This window comes from Leopardus geoffroyi, chromosome B4 (assembly GCF_018350155.1).
Source record: "Leopardus geoffroyi isolate Oge1 chromosome B4, O.geoffroyi_Oge1_pat1.0, whole genome shotgun sequence".
Taxonomy (NCBI): domain Eukaryota; kingdom Metazoa; phylum Chordata; class Mammalia; order Carnivora; family Felidae; genus Leopardus; species Leopardus geoffroyi.
This window is the reverse complement of record NC_059341.1, coordinates 91903978-91926993: the sequence shown is the minus strand read 5'-3', so window position 1 is coordinate 91926993 and position 23016 is coordinate 91903978. Positions and strand designations below refer to the sequence as shown.

Sequence of the window (23016 nt, the reverse complement as noted above, 5' to 3'; positions counted from 1 at the left end):
GTGTGCTTGTTTGAGCCTTTTGCCTATTTTTCTGTTGGCTGCCTGTCTCTTTTTTTCTTCTTGATTTGTAACAGTTGTTTTTATATTCTGGAAAGGAGCATTATGTAGATTTCATGTGTAGCAAATATCTTCACCCATTTTGTGACTTGGTTTTCATTCTCTTATATTTTGATTACTAGAAGTTCAAATTTTTAAAAATTTTTTTTAATTTAAATTATCTTTTAAATTTACATCCAAGTTAGTTAGCATATAGTGCAACAACGATTTCAGGAGTAGATTCCTTAGTGCCCCTTACCCATTTAGCCCATCCCCCCTCCCACAACCCCTCCGGTAACCCTCAGTTTGGTCTCCATATTTGTTTTTTTTTTTTTAATTTTTTTTCAACGTTTATTTATTTTTTTTTGGGACAGAGAGAGACAGAGCATGAACGGGGGAGGGGCAGAGAGAGAGGGAGACACAGAATCGGAAACAGGCTCCAGGCTCTGAGCCATCAGCCCAGAGCCTGACGCGGGGCTCGAACTCACGGACCGTGAGATCGTGACCTGGCTGAAGTCGGATGCTTAACCGACTGCGCCACCCAGGCGCCCCTGGTCTCCATATTTGTGAGTCTCTTCTGTTTTGTCCCCCTCCCTGTTTTTACATTATTTTTGCTTCCCTTCCCTTATGCTCATCTGTTTTGCGTAAGATTTTATTTTTAAATAATCTTTACACCCAATGTGGGGTTCCAACCCAAAACCTAAGACCAAGAGTTGCACGCTCTACTGACTGAGCTAGGCAGGCACCCCTTAAAATTTTAATATAGTTTGTCAACATTTTCCTTCAAAGTTAACTGCTAGTTTGTATCTGGTTTCAGAAATCTTTGCTTTTCTCCAAATCATAAAGATATTCTCCTATATTATCTTCTTAAAATTTTATTGTTTTGTCTTGCACATTTAGATCCATAATCCATCTGGAATTTATTTTTTTTGCAACTGGAAAGAGGTAGGGGATTAAATTCTACAAATGCTGCTTTTAGTTAATAAAAAGATGGATTGGCAGCACAACTCCAGTTTGTCCCATTTAGCAACTCCTTTTATGATTTTATATTAAAATGGGTAATATGGGGGTGCCTGGGTGGCTCAGTCGGTTAAGCGTCCCACTCTTGATCTTGCCTCAGGTCATGATCTAATGAGTAGTGGAATCGAGCCCCGTGTGGGCCACTGCGCGGAGAGTGTGGAGTCTGCTTGAGATTCTCTCCCTCCCTCTCTTTCTCTGTCCTTCCCCATTTGCACGTGCATGCACACTCTCTCTCAAAATAAACTTAAAAAAATTAGTAATATGCTTATAAAATGAAAATCATAAAAGGTAAGGTTTTGTTTTGTTTTGGTTTTTTGTCTCATCTTTTTGGAAGTGAGTTTAGTTCTTTTGACAAAAGCTTCCAATAACATCAAGTTGAAGGATTTTGTTTCAGAATAGATAGTTCCACAGCTATTCTGAGCTCCACTTACTAAGTCTTTTGAGTGTTTACGGTTAAAGTGGAGACTAGGTGAATGTGAGTGGATCAAAGCAAACTCATCAAAAAATTCCAAGGAACCCTGGGATGGTGTTACTCTGGGAATACCTACATCTCATATTTGCATTTGAATGACAGCAATACCATGAGTATTCACTCTGATCCATCGAATTTGCCTTCATCATCTGTTTTAGATTAAACCAATATTCCCTTTTTCCTGCTTTTGGTCATGGCTCTCTCCAATGTATTCTGCATCTGGCACACAGTGATCTGGCCTTTATTTATCTATCTAGTCTCATTTTTTTTTTTTTTTTAATTTTTAAATGCTTATTTTTGAGAGAGGGGAGAGAGAAGAAGAAGAAGAAGGAGAAGGAGAAGGAGAAGGAGAAGGAGAAGGAGAAGGAGAAGGAGAAGAAGGTGGGGCAGAGAGAAGGAGACACAGAATCCGAAGGAGGCTCCAGGCTCTGAGCTGTCAGCACTGAATGGACACGGGGCTTGAACTCATGAACCCTGAGATCATGACCTGAGCTGAAGTTGGTGAACCCTGGGATCATGACCTGAACCGAAGTAGGACGCTTAACCAACTGAGCCACCCAGGTGCCCCTATCTAGTCTCATTCTTTGTCATTTGTATCTAACCTTAACTGAGCTTTGTTCCCCATCTCCCCACCCCTTGCAGATGCTGGTCTCTTGAGAACCTACCTACCTGCATCAGCCCACTCTTCTCTGGTTGGCTCTTGTCTTCCAGGATTAAGCATCATCTCATTCAGAAAGCCTTTAGAGAAAGCGCTCAAGAAACTTAGGGATTATTATTAACGTTAAAAAATATATAATTAAAAGTGTGTCTCCCGTGTGGACTCTGGACGGAATATGTGAATGAGAGATTTGTTGAAAGGATGGATGGATGGGGCCTCGGTTCTATAGCTTTCAGCAACTCTCCTGGCGAGAGGATCTGAAACACCTTGTTGAGAAAACTCTGAGAAAAGTTTCACTTCGGATGATGCGAACAACGTCATTCGTTTTCTCTCCCTCCCCAACTTGAAGCAATCTCCTTTTCCCCCAGCCGAACTGAAGCGCTGAGGTGAGCGCATCGATGAGCGTGTGCTGCGCATCGATGGGCGCGGCGACTCGGCTAGTTGGGGCTGGATTGCTTCATCCCGGAAGTGGGTCGAAGGCCGTTGAGCCCGAGTACTGGGCCTCGCTGGGCGGGGTGGCTGGGGTTCTGCTACCGACATGGCCGACCCCGACCCCCGGTACCCCTGCTCCTCGATCGAGGATGACTTCAACTATGGCAGCTGCGTGGCCTCTGCCAGTGTGCACATCCGAATGGGTACGTCTCCCCCCGCCCCTTCGGGCCGCCCTGCGTGGGGCTGCTGCGCTGTCGTCGGCCTCTGGGGGCGGCTTTCGGCCTCCGGGGACAACGCCTCCCGGGCAGGGCTGGCAGGCCAGCGTGGGTCTCCAGGAGCTCAGAGCGGAAGCCCTGCTTCCCGCTCGCCTCCCCCAGGCCCCGGACTCCTAGGAAGAGCGCCCTCCCCCGGGAGTTGGGAGGAAGTGTCGCTTCCGCTCCGCCAGGGCGCCCAGGGAGAGCACGGCTCTAGGGAGGTGTGGTGGTCCCCTGGCTGTGCGACCGAGAACCGAACAGCAGCCCGTCCCACTTTAATCCTTTCCCTCCTCCGCGTAGAAAGGGTAGATGAAAACCTCAGCAGCCTTAATTTGGCGTCTTTATATTAAAAGAAACTAAAGGTTACTTTTTAAGGTGAAAATAAGTTTATTATGCGATCATGGTGACGTCCGCCTGAATGCAGTTACTTGCCGGCACGTCTTTGGTGTAGGGGATGTGATCGCGTTTCAGGTTTCTATTTACTTGTCTGCCTCCTTTACTGGATTGTAGGATCTGTGAGGGCAGGGACCATATCTCTTGTTCACTAGTCCCTGCAACACCTGGAACGCAACCTAAGTTTGAGGATTCGCTGACGCAGTTGCTGGAAATGGAAGCTTTAGAGGTCAATCAAAATGCAATATTCGTTTTAAGGAATTATACAGTATTTAATGGGCAGATTATGTTGAATTTAAAATGCTTAAAAAAAATAAAATGCTTACCTTCATGTAAGTGGAATTCATTGCCTGCTCTAGTTCAGCCAATTGATTACAGAAGTTGCCCCAGATTTTCAGGCTATCCCTGTGGCTGGAATTTGTTCCGCAAAAGGAATTATGAAGATCTGATGCATTAAGAATCTCGATCCCTAACATCTTTATTCTTGGAATGGAATTTTGGAATGGTTTTGGCCAGTGAGCGTAGTTTTTTAAATTAAGATTTTAATGGTGGTAAAACACAGCCCATTAAAAATGTACCATCTCCATCATTTTTCAGTTCAGTAGTGTGAAGTATATTCACATTGTTGTGCAACCAATCTCCATGACCTTTTAATCTTGCAACGCTGAAACTATACCATCAAGCAACTCCCTATCTTCCCCTCCCCCAGAGCCTGGCAGCTACCATTCTTTCTGTTTTATGAATTTGGCTACTCTAGATACCTCATATAAGTGAATCATGAAGTATGTGTCTTTTTGTGACTGGCTTATTTCAGTTAGCAGGTGTTCACGGTGTATCCATCTTGTAGCGTGTGTCAGACGTCACTTTTTTAGGATGAATAATTTTCCATTGTGCAAATAAACTACATTTTGTTAATCCCTTTATCTGTTGGTAGATGCTTGGGTAGCTTCCACCTGCTATGAAAGATGCTGTTATAAACATGTGGCACAGTACCCCCTTGAGATCCTGCTTTGAGTTCTTTTATGTACATACCCCAAAGTGGAATCACAGATCATATGTGTTTTAGTGACAAACGTGTTTTTCCCCCTTGAGTAGGGAAAAAACCCAGTTCGTCCTCCTGTGTTTCTCTTCACGGCTCACACAGAACACTTCAGTTCTGACACTTCTGCTCACCAAAGTGTGGTTTTTAAAATTTTTTTTTCTACACCAAGCAATTCTCCATGACGCCAACTGTGGGTCCTACAATTGAACTCAATTCTGACACCGTCTCCTAGTAGATAGTAACAGATCCCCCAGGTTAAGGGCTCAGTCCCATAAGAATACTCCCACCCCACTTCAGATGCCAATTGTAAGTAATAGGTCCCCAGGTTACCCTTAACTTGTTAGACTTGGCTGTAAGTTGAAGGTTCCCATGACTCCCTCCTTGGGTTTGATTAATTTGCCAGAGCAGCTCACAGAACTCAAGGAGACACTTTTACCAGTTTACCAAAAGATATAGGTAAACAGCCAGATGAAGAGATATATTGGAAGGTCTGGCTCCTGTAGCATTCACTCTCAGTGGGACAGTATTGCCTCCAAGGGGGCGGAAATTTGTTCTTGAGGTGGAGGGCAAAAAAATCTCAAATTTTACGATAATTTTAGCCTTCCAAAGACCCGTGGTACATAAACAGATGTGTGCGGCATTAAAATTTTATCGGCAGACTATTAGGAAAGTAATGTCCAGAAGGCTCCTTAGGTTCACAATAATGAAAAAAGGAAGGTTGAGCAAAAGTGCCCTAGAGTGAGTCCTCTAAGAAAGAGCAAGTGGATGGCTGTATTACTTTTTTTTTTTAACTAAGGTATAAAAAATTACCTTTTATGACTTAGCATTAGGCATAACATACATTGTCACTTCTGCCTTATTTTTGTTGTTAGAAGTGAATGTCTTGAACGGAGTGTCAAAAAATTGTGGCTGTTTTAAACCACCATTCCACCTAAAGAAGGATAAAGGCATTCCAGGCAGGGGAAATAGCAAGGGCAAAGGCCCAGACATAGGAAGGAGTTGGCATGCTTGGGGAACAGAAAGGTGGCTAGCCTGGGGAAAGCATAGTGAGGAAGGGAAGAGTGGTGCATGGCTTGGAAATTAAGATTTCTTTTTAAAATTTGTATCTAACCATATGCTTTCTATTCTAGCTTTTCAGTTTCTTTTTTTTTTTTTTAATTTTTTTTTTAACGTTTATTTATTTTTGAGACAGAGAGAGACAGAGCATGAAGTGGGGAGGGGCAGAGAGAGAAGGAGACACAGAATCGGAAGCAGGCTCCAGGCTCTGAGCTGTCAGCACAGAGCCCGACGCAGGGCTCGAACTCACAAACCGCGAGATCATGACCTGAGCTGAAGTCGGCCGCCTAACCGACTGAGCCACTCAGGCGCCCCCTAGCTTTTCAGTTTCAAGATGGATTTGTTGTTTGGAAATGTTCTGTTTGTAATCTTTTGCTTTGTTTATGCTGCTGTGTACAAACAGTGTTTTATACTTTCTTTTCCTTTTGCTGAAAACATTTTCTTTTGTTTTCTTTTCTTTTGTTTTCTTTTCTTTCTTCCTTTCTTTGTCTCTTTCTTTTCTTCCTTTCTTTGTCTCTTTCTTTTCTTTCTTTGTTTCTTTCTTTCTTTCTCTCTCTCTCTCTCTCTCTCTCTCTCTATGCCCAACATGGGGATCGAACTTAAAAAAAAAACTCTGAGATCAAGGGTCACATACTCTACCTACTGAACCAGCCAGGCCACCCATGGTTGAAAACATTTTTATTCTGGCCTATTAATTTTTTTTAGACTCATGCTTCTTGAAGGATAGTTATCATTTACAGTTTGTGATTTCTTTGGAAGTGTTTTTGTTTTTAGTTTAAGTTACAGACTACATTATTTGCATTAAGATTTACAGATTATATATAAAAATTTAATGTTTCTAAGAACATATTTGTTCCTGCTGTTCTGTGATAAATGCTTAAGAATACTGTCATGTGTAATTATTTTCTTTTTCAGGCTTTCTAAGAAAAGTCTACAGCATCCTTTCTCTGCAAGTTCTCTTAACTACAGTGACATCTTCTTTTTTTTTATACTTTGAGTCTATACGGACATTTGTACATGAGAGGTAAGGTGATAAGATGATTTTGAGTCATTTTCTGCTGCTGCTTATGATCAAAAGGGCATATTATAAGCAAAGTTCGCTTTTTCCTCTATTAACTTCTGAGGTTAGAATGTAAAAAAGGTTCATTATTAACTCTTATGAGTAAGACTAGTTCTGATAAAGAAAAGGTTCTGCAACATGGTACTTACCTCTGAACTTTTTAGCTGACAGTTTTGTAGGGTTAAATTTTCATCTTCTGATGAAATTAAGAGTTTTTACTATATGCAGGTTTTTTTAAGTTTATTTATTTATTTTGAGAGAAGGAGAGAGAGCATGAGCAGGGGAGGGTCAGCAAGAGAGAGGGAGAGAGAATCCCAAGTAGGCTCCACACTATCATCAGCACAGCCTGATGCGGGGCTCGAACCAATGAACCGTGAGATCTTGACCTAAACCAAAATCAAGAGTTGGTCGCTTAACCAACCCAGCTACCCAGCCATCCCTACTGTATGCAGTTTTGAATTTTAATTTTTTTGCTTTTATTATACTTATGCCCAGTCCTCAAAACCTAAGACAGTGCTTGAATAAGCACTAATAACCGTGTGTTTAACTTATCTTGGTGTTGGCTCATGACTAGGATAATTTCACTGAGAAATTTCCAAAGGAGCTTCATGTGGTTCATCCCTAATTTGTTTAAGATTTGACCTCCAAAATAATTATTTCCATAGCTAAAAGTTATATAGATTTTTTTATATTAAAGGAAAAATATGGGCACCTGGGTGGCTCAGTTGGTTAAGCGTCCAACTTCAGCTCAGGTCATGATCTCACCGTTCATGAGTTCGAGCCCCGCACCAAACTCTGCGCTGACAGCTCACATCCTGCTTCAGATTCTGTGTCTCTCTCTTTGCCCCTCCCCTGCTCATACACTGTGCCTCTCTCTAAAATAAATCAAACGTTAAGAAAGGAAAAAGGAAGAATGAATATTTTCTTGGAAGTAGACAATTTCTATCATCACTTCCCCTACAAAAAAATGAGTTTGCTATTTGAGGTAAAGTCCTTTAATTTAAATGATAGCTACATAGTAGATGTATATAAAATTTGTTTATTATTTAATAGCTATTCTTTATGTCGGTTTTAAAAAGCAGTATGCTAATTGCAAAATTATTCAAATATGCTAAAAGTTCCTGAAGTAAAAAGGAACTCATTTATTTATGGGCTCTTTTCTTTGTCCTGCTGCTCTTCCCCAGCTCACACTCCTCAAATTCCATGAATGGAAAAATAGTTTCTTTTGACAGTTTGGTGTGGTTCCTTCCACACCACAAATACACACAAATACAACAGACAGATTTTATTCTATTGGTTAATACTATTTATACTGTTCTTAAGCTTAAAAATGCTTTTAATTTTATGTCTTTTAGTCCTGCCTTAATTTTGGTGTTTGCCCTTGGATCTTTGGGTTTGATTTTAGCATTGACTGTAAACAGACATAAGCATCCCCTTAACCTGTACCTGCTTTTTGGATTTGTGAGTATTTTGGCAGTATCTGTTACTTTAACGTTTTATTCTTGTGTTTTAACTTTATTTCATTGAGTGCAAGTACATATGTAATAAATAGTAGCAAAACAAAAGTAATGAGTTTTTAATAAATTCAAATATCTTAGGAAATTACTTGTAACTTTCTAGTCTTTTAAAATTAACCTTTGTCAGTTTCAAAGTTTTTTTTTTTTTTTTTTTTTTTTTCTATCGATATTATGACATAGTGGAAAAGGATAATGAATTGGACTCTCATGACTCGGCTTTGCCACCATCTGGTTATGTGACATTTGGCAGGGTGTTTAGCCTTTCTGTACCTAGTTAGCTCATATGTAACATGAAAATGTTAGAGTAGATTATCCCTGTGATACTTTGTATCCCTAATATTCTGTGATTTCCTTGAGAAAAAAAATTATAGCCTTAATTTCATAGACCTTAAATTCAAATCTTTATGATTAACTCCTCAGTGTTACTTATTTTTTAATTTCTTTCCAATGTTTATTTTTGAGAGAGAGAGAAGGAAAAAGAGCAAGCATGAGTTGGGGAAGGGCAGAGGAGGAGACACAGAACCCAAAGCAGACTCCAGGCTCCCGGCTCCAAGCTGTCAGCACAGAGCCCCACGCGTGGGGCTCAAACGCATGAATTGTGAGATCATGACCTGAGCCAAAATCAGACACTCAACCGACTGAGCCACTCAGACACCCCCTCAGTGTTATTTTTATGTTAGTACTCTGTTCTTTTAAAGGACCATTTTGCTCAGTTGATGTGCTCTACTAATTTGTTTTAAAATCATCCTTGGGGAGGGGAGCCTGGGTGGCTTCGTCAGTTAAGTGTCTGACTCTGGATTTCAGCTCAGGTCATGATCTCATGGATTCACAAGTTCAAGCCCAGCATTGGGCTCATGGAGCCCGCTTGGGATTCTCTTTCTCTCACACTCTCTTTGCCCCTCCCCTGCTTGTGCTCTCTCTTGCCAAATAAATAAATAAATAAATAAAATCATAATTGGGGAACTTAACTTTAGGTCATGTTTGTTTAGATGTTTGTGAAAATTAAAACCCAAACTACTACCTATTAAAACCCAATCCTATAATATGACCAGAATGAGGTGTAAGGCTCAAGTTATATATCTTTTATATTATTTTTCTTGTTCTCATATCCAATATGACTTTGGGTTCTAACCTAAAAATTTACTTCAAAACATTTCAAACTAATGCTAATTTTATCATCAAATAAGAGTGAAAATGCTATTTACCAGATTAAAATGCTTTAAACTAAAGAAAGTTTGTGGATTCTGGTAACAAGTTTATGTTAATATGATGAAACAAAAGCTCATGACTTTAGAAATTTCAATTATAGGACAGGTTATTCATTTAAATCTTAGGTTCTTTTGTTTGCCAGGTATCAGAACCCTAACCCAAGTTATCTCAAGTAATGTGAAGTTTATAAGAGCTTGGGAACCCCCCAAGAAGGGGCCTTAAGAATTAGACAAGGAACACTAGAGGAAGCTTCCAGGAATGATGCTATGGTAGGGAATTCGAAGCAAGAATTGGGAGTCTCTTCCCCCGTCTGTAACATCTCTTTTCTACCTTACAGTTGTCCTTACACATAGTTTTCCTCTTTGCTGTCTTTAGTTATTTTTTTTTTAAGTTTATTTATTTATTTTTAAGAGAGAGAGCAAGTGGGGTAAGGGCAGAGAGAGAGAGAAGAAAGAGAGCATCTCAAGCAGGCTCTGCACTGTCAGCTGCACCGTAAGCACGGAGCCTGATGAGGGGCTCTAACTCACACACGGAGATCATGACCTGAGCTGAGATCAAGAGTCAGACGCTTAACCAACTGAGCCACCCAGGCACCCCTGCTATCTTTAGTTTTTATATGGTGCATTGTGGGCCCTCATATGGTTCGTTAACCTTTAGCTTTAGCTCCTGCTGCCATAACTTCATTCTCTAAGTTTAGATTCCCAGGTGAGAAAGAATCTGATTGGCACTGCTTATTATTGGCACAGGTCACATTGTAGGTTGTTAACCAATACACGGGTTGGTAGTCCTAGGGTTAGATACCAACTCCTGCCGCACTCATCTTTGTCCTAGGAGAGAGAGAGGGTCATAAAAAGAAACTGTCATATGGAGTTCCTCTTCAACTCTATATAAAGCCAGCCTCCTTTCAAAAAGACTGTGGTTGATTTCTCTCTGGTATGGACTGACTTTTGTCCAGCAGAGAGAGAACCTACTAGAAAAGCATTAGCCAAATGCTTGTGGGCAAGGTGATCACTTATTCCTATACCCATAGCTAAAAATGGGTGAACAACTAAGGAAGCATGTAAAATACATTTCAGATTATTCAGAGACCTCTGATACGAGGTTACTTTGTCCTGCTCTACCAAAGTAAGCAAGGAGGTGGATCTTATCTTGTTTTAGAAGGGTGTGTGTGTGTGTGTGTGTGTGTGTGTGTGTGTGTGTGTGTTCACATACTTAAAAGAGGGCATTATTTTGGGATGGTGGTATGTTTTCCTAGTCTTATCTTTTCTCCTGTTCATCCTGTCCCGTTTCCTTTGGATACTTGAGTAGGGGGTAGGATTTCTTACCTCAAGTCATGTCACAAGTATCAGGAAAGTGGTACGATCATATTTGCCCGGAAAAAAAAAAAATCTTTCTATCATCTTTTGCTACCACTTCCCTGACGCTGCCAACAGCATTATGACAAAATGGGGCGGTGGCTGCATTGCCTCCATGTGTGTGTCTATTTCTAATGCCATTTTTGCTCTAGTTCTGTTAGATTTCTTGATTTCAGGTGAGGAGAGTTACAGGGAGGGCTTCTCCCAGGACTATGAGTATACAGCCACTGCCGTTACTTCTGGCTTGGCTTTGTGATACGGTCTAATCAGATAGTTGGTAAAATCTAACTAGAGTAAGCATGTCAGACGAAACAAAGGCATGTAGTTAAGGAGAAAGAGAAGCTGGAGGATTAAGACTCAATGTCCCCAAACCTTGTATTAGGATATGAGTTCAGCTGCATGTGACATGGGGGAAGCAAGATGGCTTACCTCTCGTTCATGTAAAAATCTGCATGACTGTTTAGTGAAGTTGTCAGGGGCGCAGACCCTTGCTGAAGTTCAAGTACTCCTTAAGCATTGTGTGGCATAAGTTAGCTCACCGCCAATATCCACATTCCATCCAGTTATTTAAAAAAAAAAAAAAAGAGAGGGGCGCCTGGGTGGCTCAGTTCTCACAGTTCGTGAGTTCGAGCCCTGCATCGGGCTCTGTGCTGACAGCTCCGAGCCTGGAGTCTGCTTCAGATTCTGTGTCTCCCTCTCTCTCTGCCCCTTCCCCACTCATGCTCTGTCTCTCTCAAAAGTGAATAAACGTTAAAAAAATTTTTTTTTAAATGAGAAGAGCAAGCCCCTTTTTTCTTAGTAGTTGTACACCTCTCCACCCACATTCTATTAGCTACAATAAAGTCCTATGACCAGATCTAGCTGCAGGGGAAGCTGAGAAGTGTAATGTTTAACCTGAACAGCTATGTGTCCAGGGAAAAATTCTGTTACTAGGGAAGAAGGAGAGAATACTGGGAGACGGTTTCAGGACTGCCACACCAAAGTGCTACCTAAATATTTTATTCTTCCTAGGTGTGTGTGCACTAGAAGTTTTTACGGATGGGCATATCATTTGTAATTTCTTTTTACTTACAGAGAGTATGAAAAATGGAATTTCCCATACTATTTCTGTTCCTGTTACAGATACGAAAACTCTAGTTAGGGTTTAAGGATCACTATTAGAATCTAAATACCCCTACTCAATACTTTGAGGTCTCATTTTCTTTTTACTTTTTTGTAAAGCTTTATTTATTTAAGTAATCTCCCCAATGTGGGGCTTGAATTCACGACCCCAACATCACGAGTCATGTGTTCTTCCAGCTGAGCCAGCCAGGTGCCCTTGAGGTCTCATTTTCATTATGGTGGGCTTACCAAATGTCCCGTGTAATTCAAAGGCTGCTCTGAAGCTAAAATGAGATCATAAACATGGAATCACATTGAACTCTTAGTAATTAGAATATGTACATGATTTAGTGTAAATTTTATGTGCATCTGTGTAATTTTAGTTTCTTTTTTTAGACACTATTCGAAGCTCTGACTGTGGCCTTTGTTGGTAAGCCGTAATTCTGCTTCTCTTATGTTACATTAACTTTTTAAGGTGGATAAATCTTTTGTGTAAAAAGGTGTTTGGGACTAAAGCTTAACTTCATGAAATGTCATATTTCAAATATATAGCATAGGATGAAGAATTCCTAAAATATAAGCAAAATTAAATGTTTATACTTTATGTAGTTCAACTAAGCTTAGAGGAAGTGGAAAAGAGTTAAGAAAACAGCAGAATGGAGAACAGTATTCATGTGTGTTTATCCATTTATAAAAAACAAGACAGCTAATGTTTTCCCGATTTAAAGGGGCCTTGGAGGAACTGATAAAATATATTTTGAGCCATACATTTTCATCACATGAGCTGAGCCTCTCAAATTGCTACACTGAACTGTGCTTCATTATTACATCATATTTTATTGAATGGCACTATGAGAAACTTGGTAATTCTGTTTTATATTTGGTGTTAAATATGTATTTGAAAGAAGTGTCTGTTTAAAAAAGAAAAGAAATGAATTGTCATAATTATTTGATGTATCATATGTAATGCCTCAAGTAAAAATTTTCATGACTCACTGTTCTTTTAAAAAATTTTTTTTAATGTTTATTTATTTTTGAGAGAGACAGAGCACAAGCAGGGGAGGGGCAGAGAGAGAGGGAGACAGAATCCGAAGCAGGCTCCAGGCTCTGAGCTGTCAGCACAGAGCCCAATGTGGGGCTTGAACCCATGAACTGTGAGATCATGACCAGAGCCGAAGTCGGGCGTCCAAACGACTGAGCCACCCAGGCGTCCCCATGACTTAATATTAATAAAAATTCAGATAGTCTCAAAATGATTAACCTAGGGTACCAAAAAAGTTAGAATTAACTATTACAACAATAGTTAATTGTTAATCATTATGTGTAACATATTTGTCTTTTCCTATTTTGTCATTGTTGCTTTTAACCTAAGCCAGTTTTATTGAATCTACATATTGTTTGGTAATTCACTTCTTTCTTTTATAAAGGAATCAATATAAGTCAATAATAATAACTACTAAAATAAATAGGATTGAAATTTCTCAACATAGAAAGGAAGTATTATTAACATTTACTTAATATTTATTTTTGGTAGAACCTTTCCTTTTTCTAAATCATTTTTAAATTTTTTATATTTTGAGAGAGAGAGAGCGTGCATACACATACACATGAGTGAGCAGGGGTAGGGTGGAGGGAGAGGAGACAGGACCTTAAGCAGGCTCCCTATTTAGCGCAGAGCCCGAGGTGGGGCTGAGTCTCCTGACTGTGAGATATGACCTGAGCCGAAATCAAGACTTGGACAGTTAACTGAGCCACCTAGGCGCCCCAATTATTTATTATTATTAACATTATTATTAATGTTACTATCCATGTTATTATCAAGTCCATCTCTGTCTTCCCTGGCTCCCACCATGTGTAATGGATATAGGAGGAGAAAGATTTCCTATTTCAGGGTTATTGGAATAGGGGTGGACATACACAGATGGGATAATCTGAGAACTCTATTTTCCTCCTTAATTATAATATCCTTTCCACCTAATCTCATTCTAAAATTGTTGACAAGATAACTTCATGTTTTTCCTTCTCTGCATTTACCTTCCTGATCCTATAACGATAGAAATAGAGAAATTCTTTTTTTTTTTTTTTTAATTTATTTTTAACGTTTATTTATTTTTGAGACAGAGAGAGACAGAGCATGAACGGGGGAGGGTCAGAGAGAGGGAGACACAGAATCGGAAACAGGCTCCAGGCTCTGAGCTGTCAGCACAGAGCCCGACATGGGGCTCGAACTCACAGACCGCGAGATCATGACCTGAGCCGAAGTAGGCCGCTTAACCGACTGAGCCACCCAGGCGCCCCGAGAAATTCTTTTTTTTTTAATTTTTTAAAAATGTTTTTATTTATTTATTTATTTATTTTTAATTTTTTTTTTTTTTAACGTTTATTTATTTTTGAGACAGAGAGAGACAGAGCATGAACAGGGGAGGGGCAGAGAGAGAGGGAGACACAGAATCGGAAACAGGCTCCAGGCTCTGAGCCATCAGCCCAGAGCCCAACGCGGGGCTCGAACTCACGGACTGCGAGATCGTGACCTGAGTTGAAGTCGGCCGCTTAACCGACTGAGCCACCTAGGCGCCCCTGTTTTTATTTATTTTTGAGACAGAGAGAGACAGAGCATGAGCAGGGGAGGGGCAGAGAGAGAGGGAGACACAGAATCTGAAGCAGGCACCAGGCCCTGAGCTGTCAGCACAGAGCCTGATGCGGGGCTCAAACTCATAGACCGTGAGATCATGACCTGAGCCGAAGTTGGACACTTAACCAACTGAGCCACCCAGGCACCCCAGAAACAGAGAAATTCTATATGTAGTATTTAAGAATAGAAATTAATCCCTGAAAAATTAAAAATTACTTAAATGGTTTGGTTGAAAGTACTTAACCTCTTTTAAAGAGGTTACAATTTAGCATTTTGTTAAAATGTTAAGCAGTTGTGTTATAATTACAATAGCCGTGGTCAATTCAGATGTTCATTCTAAAATTTCAGAAGGGAATTTGGTATATATTCAGGAAACCCCCATTTCTGCATTCCAAGATTATGCAAGTATGGATATAACGCAGTTAGTGGCTGGTTCCTATTGTCTACAGGGTTGATGAATGGCAGACAATCCCAGACAGTGCCAGTATTTTTTCTTGCCTAGTTTCTTTGATTTGGGCTGATGGACTGGGTTATACAATGAAGCAGGTGATTGCTAGAATTGCTGCTACTGCCCAGTGATTCCCAGTCAGCCACAGGACCCCATTCATCCCTACTGATACTTAAGTCAATAAAGGACAGTCACCACAGATCGTCATAAAACTCAGCTGGGACAGAGATGGTGGGAGTCATCCCACCGTATCCCCCAAATCCTAAACCACCTGGCTGTGTCATATCTCTCCAGTCGTCTCTTTAACTTCATAATGATGTGACCCCTTTATTTTGTATGAATGAGTATTTTGGAGCCTGTTTATTGCACTGTGGGTGTGGTTTTACCTTCCAAGGCTGGATAAAGAGTATTCTATTTTTATTGGCAAGTAGTACCGAAGAAAATACAGCATTTCTGCTAAATGCCAGGGGAAAACGCTGTTTAAAGTTGAGTATGTTTAAGTGCATTTTTAATCAGTGTTTTTTAATTTTACAGTTTCTTTCTATGATATATATATTATTCTGCAAGCATTTATACTGACTACTGCCGTATTTCTTGGTTTGACTGCATATACTCTGCAATCTAAGAGAGATTTCAGCAAATTTGGAGCAGGGTAAGTTATATATTCATGACTATGATAGATAAATATCCTTAACATTATAGGTTGTCCTAAGATAAGTGCTATATTGTTAGCTTTGGATACTGCCTTCTAAAATGGAGGGTGATGAGAGGTCATCTCTCTGAGTGTTAAGGCTGGGCTCTACTCCCAGAACATACAGGGAGACGGAAAGTGGCTTTGAGTCATTTGCTTCCGCTCTATATTGAAAGGAACGGGAATGTCAAGAAACAAACAAACAAAAAACAAAAACAAAAAACAAACAAACCCAGTTTTCTAGAGAGGCTAGGCTTGTATGCTCTATGAATGCTATGGAACTTACTAAGTTATTCAGGCCTTTGTCTTAACATCATTGTTACCAAGACCATCCACTCTCTTCTTTGTGGGAGAAACCCAGGTGTTGGTGATACCTGCATGAACTTTAAAGCCTTTTTGACCTATCTAGATTAACCTGTATCTTTCTTCAAACTAATAAATATATGGAATGATACTTTTTATGTAGGATAATGGTACAGTGTTGCCCTCACCTGGTAAGAATGCATATATTCTTTTCTAAGCTCATAATGGCTTCCTGTTGGCATATCATCACCCGAGCATCGTCTGTCCTTTTTCCTGTTACAACATTAAAAATTTACAAAAGTCTACTGTGGCAAAACATTCTTTCATCCCCTTCTTTCCCCCTGGAAATCCAGGTTACCAGAAATCTCTGTTGGGATAAGATACAACTAGTCATCCAACACTGACAATTGTGCAAGATGCTTAAATCATTGTATTAGAATGGAGTTTGATTTACAGGCAATACTTTTTCCATTTCCTGCTTTTAGTGCTGTGGTGTGGATACATACTCATGTGGTACATACGGTGAAAGATTTGCTCTCTGCTGCTTCTCATGCCAGTCTCCATGTGCTCCCTGTCTCCCATCCGTTCTAGTATAGTCTCTAGAAATCCAGTTCTGGTAAATAATCTTACTTTATGTTTCAGCCTCTTCATAAGATATTATTCTTATTTCAGTTGAAACTTGATTCCTCCTTGAGAACATTGTTCTCTAGCTGCTCATTCGCACACACCCTATGTAGTTTGGGTAGGGGGTTAGTATTGCCAACTGCTTCAGTCCCCTAGTGCTACTTTCGTTATTTCTTTAGTGTGCTAGAAATCCATTGCTCTAAGGTGTATGTTGTCCGGCTCTATACTTCCTAATCATCCTCATTATTGCCACTGATTCCCTTTGTTCAGGCCTTCCTCGTTCTTTTTATTTTTTGTTATTTTAAGTTACCGCCGCACCCAGCTTTGGGCTCGGACTCACAACGAGATCAAGAGTCGCATGCTGTACCATGAGCCAGCCAGGCACCCCAAGCTTTCCTCATTGTTTAAAGACTCTAGCATCGGGGCGCCTGGGTGGCGCAGTCGGTTGGGCGTCCGGCTTCAGCCAGGTCACGATCTCGCGGTCCGTGAGTTCGAGCCCCGCGTTGGGCTCTGGGCTGATGGCTCAGAGCCTGGAGCCTGTTTCCGATTCTGTGTCTCCCTCTCTCTCTGCCCCTCCCCCGTTCATGCTCTGTTTCTCTCTGTCCCAAAAATAGGTAAACGTTGAAAAAAAAAAAATTTTTAAAGACTCTAGCATCGCACCACATGTTAGGCCCATCTATCACCTTAGCTTCTCAGTGTGTCTGGCCCTCTTCTTCAGCAACTTTTCATCTCCCTGCCATGGCTACACCGCGGACTTTGTGGTCACTAGGGATTGTTCCACTGAAGAAATCTTAAATGCCAGTGTCGCACTTTCTTTCTTCAGCCTTCTACTAGCTCTCTTATTTCTCTGCTCTGACAACACCAATCTACTGTGCTTGTTCTTTAACAACTGCTATTGCTGTAATAAACTCCTTTGTATCAGACCTAGGGGTCTCATGTTTTCTACGGGCATCCATGAAACTGTGCCAGACTACCTCATTATTAGCTTGTGAGTAGAGTAAAACCTCAGATGCTTTCTTAATGCCACCTTCCCCATACTCCTTGGTGCAGAAGCTTTGGAGTTTTCCTAAGGTTTAAGTGTGGAAAAGCAAGTTCTGAGTCCATTTCAGTCCTGAAGGATCTATACTATGTGTTGTTATGATACGTCATTCTAACCTCGGTCTTCCAGATGTCTCAGTAGAAATTTTGTGGCTATTCCAGCAAGGGAATTGAGAGCTGGAATCTCACCATGCCCTCAGTTCACCACACTGGGTTATGATACTATTATATACTTAATTTCTGATTTTATTTTGTTGTTAAATAACATATTCTGCATGATTTCAGTCCTTAGGTATTTATTGAGAGTCATCTTACGATACTTAGTAAATGTTCTTTGTGCACTAAAAGAGAATGTATGTTTTGTTGCTGTTGGATCAGTGTTTGATGAATGTCAGTTAAGTCAGGTTCATTGATATAGTGTTGTTTAAGTGTTCTGTGTGCTTAACCAATCTTTTCTGTGTGCTCATTCTATCAATTAATGTCAAAGTAGTAGTGAAATCTCCAACTACAAGTACGGATTAGTGTATGATTCTCTCATCATATCTGTAAGTTTTGCTGCATGTTACTTTGAAGTTCTGTTTTTAGTTGCATAAACATTTAGGATTGTTATGTCCTCTTGATGATCCTTTTATTACTCTGTAGTAGTTATCTTTGGTAATATTTGTGCCCTAAAGTACTTTATCAATACACTTACCTCAGCTTGCTTGCTTGCTTTTTTTTTTTTTTTTTTTTTTTAACATTTATTCATTTTTTGAGAGACAGAGAGAGAGAGCACAAGCAGGGGAGGGGCAGAGAGAGGGGGAGACACAAAATCTGGAACAGGCTCCAGGCTCTGAGCTGTCAGCACAGAGCCTGATGCGGGGCTTGAACTCATGAAATGCAAGATCATGACCTGAGCCGATCGGATGCTTAACCGACTGAACCACCCAGGCGCCCCATACCTCAGCTTTCTTTTAATTATGTTAGCATGGTAAACCATTTTCCATCCTTTAATTGTTAGCTGATTTGTGGCTTTATAGTTAAAATAGTTTTCTTACAGGCAGCATATGGTTGGCTCTTGCTTTTTTTTTTTTTTCTAAATCCAATATGACCATCTCTGCTATTAATTGGAGTAGACTACTAACATTTAATGTGATTATTGATCTGATTGAATTTAAGCCCACTATCTCAGCATTTGTTTTCTTGCTGTTTGTCCTGTCTGTTCTTTGTACCTTTTTCCCTCTTTTCCTTCCTTCGGATTGTTTATCTCCTTTATTAGTTATTAGCTATAGCTCTTTTAAGTAGGGGTTGCTCTAGGTTTTACTGTTTATTTATTTGTTTTCTTCTTACTCCACATTTTTAAAATTTATTTAAGTAATCTCTACACCCAACGTGGGGTTTGAACTCACAACCCAGACATCAAGAGTCGCATGCTTTACCACCTGAGCCAGTCAGAGCCCCCTACAGTACACATCTTTAAATCATCCTCATCTACCTCTAAGTCATATACCATTTCCTGTATAGCAAACTTACATGTCCTCTCCCCTGCCTTTGTGCTATTGTTACTGTAACTTTTAATTCTACATATGTTACACACCTTGTAAAATATTATTATCTTTGTTCAAAACATTAAATTATCCTTTAAAGAGACTTAAAAATACATGACATCTTTTATGTTCACCCACATATTTGTCATTTCTGTTCTTCATTTCTTTGTGTGGATCCAAATGTCCATCTTATATTTTCCTTCTGCCTGCGGGCTTTCTTTTTAATATTTCTTACAGTGCTGGTCTCTTGATCTCAACTTTTGCATGTCTGAAAAAATATTTTTTCGCCTTTGCTTTTAAATGTTATTTTTATGGAGTGTAGGATTCTAGGTTTGGGTGATTTTTTTTTTTTTTTCCTGTTTTCCATATTTTATAAGATATCATTCCATAGTATTCTGGTTCAGGTAGTTCTTGACAAGAAGTCTTCTGTCTTTCTTATCTTTGTTCCTCTGTACATAATGTCTTTTATCCTCCATCTACCTTTAATGTTTTCTCAGTAATTTTCAGTAATTTGGTTAGCATTTTCAGTAATTTGATTATGATACTCCTTGGTGTGGTTTTCTCATGTTTCTTCTGCTTGGATTGTCAGTTTAAAATTTTCATCATGTTTGGAACATTTTCAGGAACTGTTACTTGAAACATTTTTAGATTTTGCCTTCTCTGTTGAGACTTCAGCATATACTTTAGGCTTCTTGATGTTGTCCAACAGTTCATGGATACTCGGTTTATTTATTTATTTTTTCTCCTCGGTTTTCTCTCTGTGATTCATTTTGGTTCATTTTTGTTGCTACTTTTAATTTGGTAATGTGTTCTTTAGTGTCTAATCTGCTGTTAATACCAACCAGAATATTTTTCTTTTGACATATTTTTCATTTATGGAAATTCAGTTTAGTTTGTGTCTTAAAAATATATATCTTGCCCTTGTCTTCTCATGGTGATGCTTTCCTCTAACTCCTTGAACATATGGAATATATTTTTTAATGTCATTTACTAATTCTATCATTGTGTCATTTCTGAATTTATTTATATCGATTGATTTTTCTCATTGTTATAGGTCATATTTCCTGGTTCTTTTGCATGCCTTTTAATTTTTTATTAGATGCTTGTCATTGTAAATTTTATATTGTTGGGTGCTGATTTTTTTCTTTCCTTTAAATATCTTTGGTTTTATTCTTCTCTTAAGCTGTTAAGTTCCTTGGAAACTGCCTGAACCTTTTGATGCTTGTTTTTAAGCACTCTTAGGTGGGTCCAGAACAGTGTTTAGGTTAGGGCTAATTTGGTCCCACTGTTGAGACAGTATCTTTCTAAGAATTATTCAAACCCCACGTCTTAGGAGGTCTTTCCACTTAGGTTAGGGCGAACTTATTCCTATTCACGTTTGGGCTCTGAGGATTGTTCTGCCTGCTTCTCTTTCCCCAGCCTTTGTCACTTCCTCACGAGTATGCATTGATCTGTGCTCAGCTAAAGACTTAAAGGGGACTCTCTGCATATCACCAGAGCCAACTAGCTCTCTGTATAGCTCTCTCCTTTCTGGAACTTTGCTCTGCGAATTCTAGCCATGTGGGCCTCTCTGACTTCTGAATTCTCACCTCCTCAATTCAGGGAGACCAGAGGGCTTCATATGGGTTCTTGTCCCTACACTGTGGTCCGGAAACTCTTTTCCAGCTGGGTCACTTATAGAGTTTACCTCTTGTGTTTCCCTTATCTCAGGAACTGCTGTGCCCTGCTGTTTGCTGTTCAGGGACTGAAAATGGTTATTTCATGTTTTGTGTGTTTTTTACTTAAGGAAGAAGGGTACATTTGACCCCAGTACTTCCTTGTGACCTAAAGCAGCAGATGTGTATTCACATCGCATATTTGATAACAAAGGACTGACTGCTTAGATGTCCTGTGTCGTATGTTTATACTTTATAATACCTCATTATACATCATATATAATATGTATGAGTGGTAACTCATGAAATTATAGCAGTGGTAAATTTATGTGCATAAAGTAAGTTCTATAATACATTAGAATAAAATAGTACATTGGGAACTTTGATAGATATGCATATTCACAGACTAATTTGACACTGTTATTTGGTTTAAAAATAGTTATGTTTCATTTGTTCATTGTTCTAAAAGTTTTATCGCTTTCTGGCTTAAAATGCTTCTAATGATATTTCTGCTTATATCAGTGTTTTTTTGGTGTTCCAATTGAAAACCTTAAAAATGGTACTTTAATCTAGTTTTGTTCACCATAAAAACAAATGTTGAATCGATAGCTGGTTTTTCAATTTCTGAGTATTCTACAGTATTCAGTGTATGTTTATGAACTCTTTTTTAAGTTTATTTATTTTGGGAGAGAGAGAGTGCACGAGGACACAAGTTTGGGGGGAGAGAGAGACAGAATCCCAAGCAGAATCTGTGCTGTTAGTGCAGAACCCAACGAGGGGCTCGATCGCACAAACCGTGAGATCGTGATCTGAGCTGAAATCAAGAGTTGGACGCTTAACCAACTGAGCCACTCAGGTGCCCCTGTTTATGAACTCTTATAGTTCACTTATTCTTTGGCAAATGTCAGGATGGATGTATTTTTTTTTTTTTTTTTTCAGAAAATGTTGCATCAATTTACATAGTTTTTTGGTAGGGAACAATATTCTAAATCACTAATATTTTGTTTTTATAGACTGTTTGCTGTTTTGTGGATTTTGTGCTTGTCTGGAATCTTGAAGGTAAGTTGTTTTAAAATGCTAACTTGAAATTTACTTCTGGCCATGTCAATGTAAATAATCTTGAAAAGCTGTAAGAGGTACTCTTGTGATAGGATACTTGGTTATAATTTTTTGGAACACTTGTATGTAGAATGACTTAAAAATTACCTTTTAAAAAACTAGGGTCTTATGTTAATCAGTATTATGGATTGAAAGAAAGATGAACATATCAGTTAAATTACATAGAAAGAGGCCCTCACTTGTAATTGCTCACCTCCAAGTGACACGTATAATTCTGAAAAAGAAATCTACTTTTAAATGATTTATATTTGGAATGCTACTGTTCAAAGTCAGGGGGGTAATTTAATGGAAGGGACGATATCCATCGATTCATCCATTCATCCTTTCATCCAGCAGAGATGACGATGGACTTGCCTGGCCTTTTTCTATGTTTAACATTTGTATTTAAAGTTGTAAAGCATTATTAAATATGTACATATCATGTGTAACTTCAGAGCAAGTAACTCAAGTATTCTTAATATCGTTCTTAAATACAAACTTCTTGCCTGTAGTTATTTTTCTATAACGAAACAGTGGAGTTGGTCTTGGCTGCTGTGGGAGCCCTTCTTTTCTGCGGATTCATCATCTATGACACACACTCCCTGATGCATAGGCTGTCACCTGAAGAGTATGTATTAGCTGCCATCAGCCTCTACTTGGATGTCATCAATCTATTCCTGCATCTGTTGCGGTTTTTGGAAGCAGTTAATAAAAAGTGATTGAGAGCAGTGTTTGGAAACTGATTCATTAAGTAATAAAGTTTGAGATATAATTAACTAGTAAATACTTTTGTGACTTTATGTATATGCTATGGACTTCTGAGCCATTGCTATAATATAGTATAATATTATACTATAGTATAGTATAATATATATAGAATATTATAGTACAGTATTATACTATAGTATAATAGCAATCTCTGTATTACTGTTGTATAGTAGTAATTATAATAGTAATTATAATTATATGCATATATATGATAAATATATAATTACTAGATTATATTCTAGTAATATAAATCTTAACTATTCTTTATGATATCTCATTTCTAAATTCTTGATTTAGAATCTCAGGAAAGAGATACCAAAATTCTCTTTTTCAGTTTTTTCAATCCTAAATTTGCCATATAGAGATTGTTTATCTGCAATTCAAAAATAATTTCTTGAGTAGATAAGACTATCAATTGATCTTCTAGTGACTTTATGTAAATTTTTCCTTAATTAACATTAGAATTGATTTTGATTTTAAAGTACTTGTGTCCTCACCATTATAAAGTATAAGTTTCCTTTTACTAGGAAATTTTAATCTTACTTAGAAAGGAAAAAGCAAAAAAGATAAATTCTGCAGAATTATTCCACATTATATTAAAATTAAAGTGTTAATGACATTTCATTTA

General features: G+C 38.9%; 1 protein-coding gene across 1 annotated transcript; it reads left to right on the top strand.

Annotated features, from left to right (window-relative positions):
* Window positions 1-2645: 2645 nt before the first annotated feature.
* TMBIM4 (transmembrane BAX inhibitor motif containing 4) lies at window positions 2646-22400 on the top strand. Its single transcript, XM_045463280.1, has 7 exons — window positions 2646-2821; window positions 6279-6387; window positions 7779-7884; window positions 12002-12035; window positions 15220-15337; window positions 21536-21581; window positions 22133-22400. The coding sequence occupies exons 1-7, from the start codon at window positions 2725-2727 to the stop codon at window positions 22337-22339; spliced, it is 717 nt and encodes a 238-aa protein (XP_045319236.1). The 5' UTR covers window positions 2646-2724; the 3' UTR covers window positions 22340-22400.
* The last annotated feature ends 616 nt before the right edge of the window (window positions 22401-23016 follow it).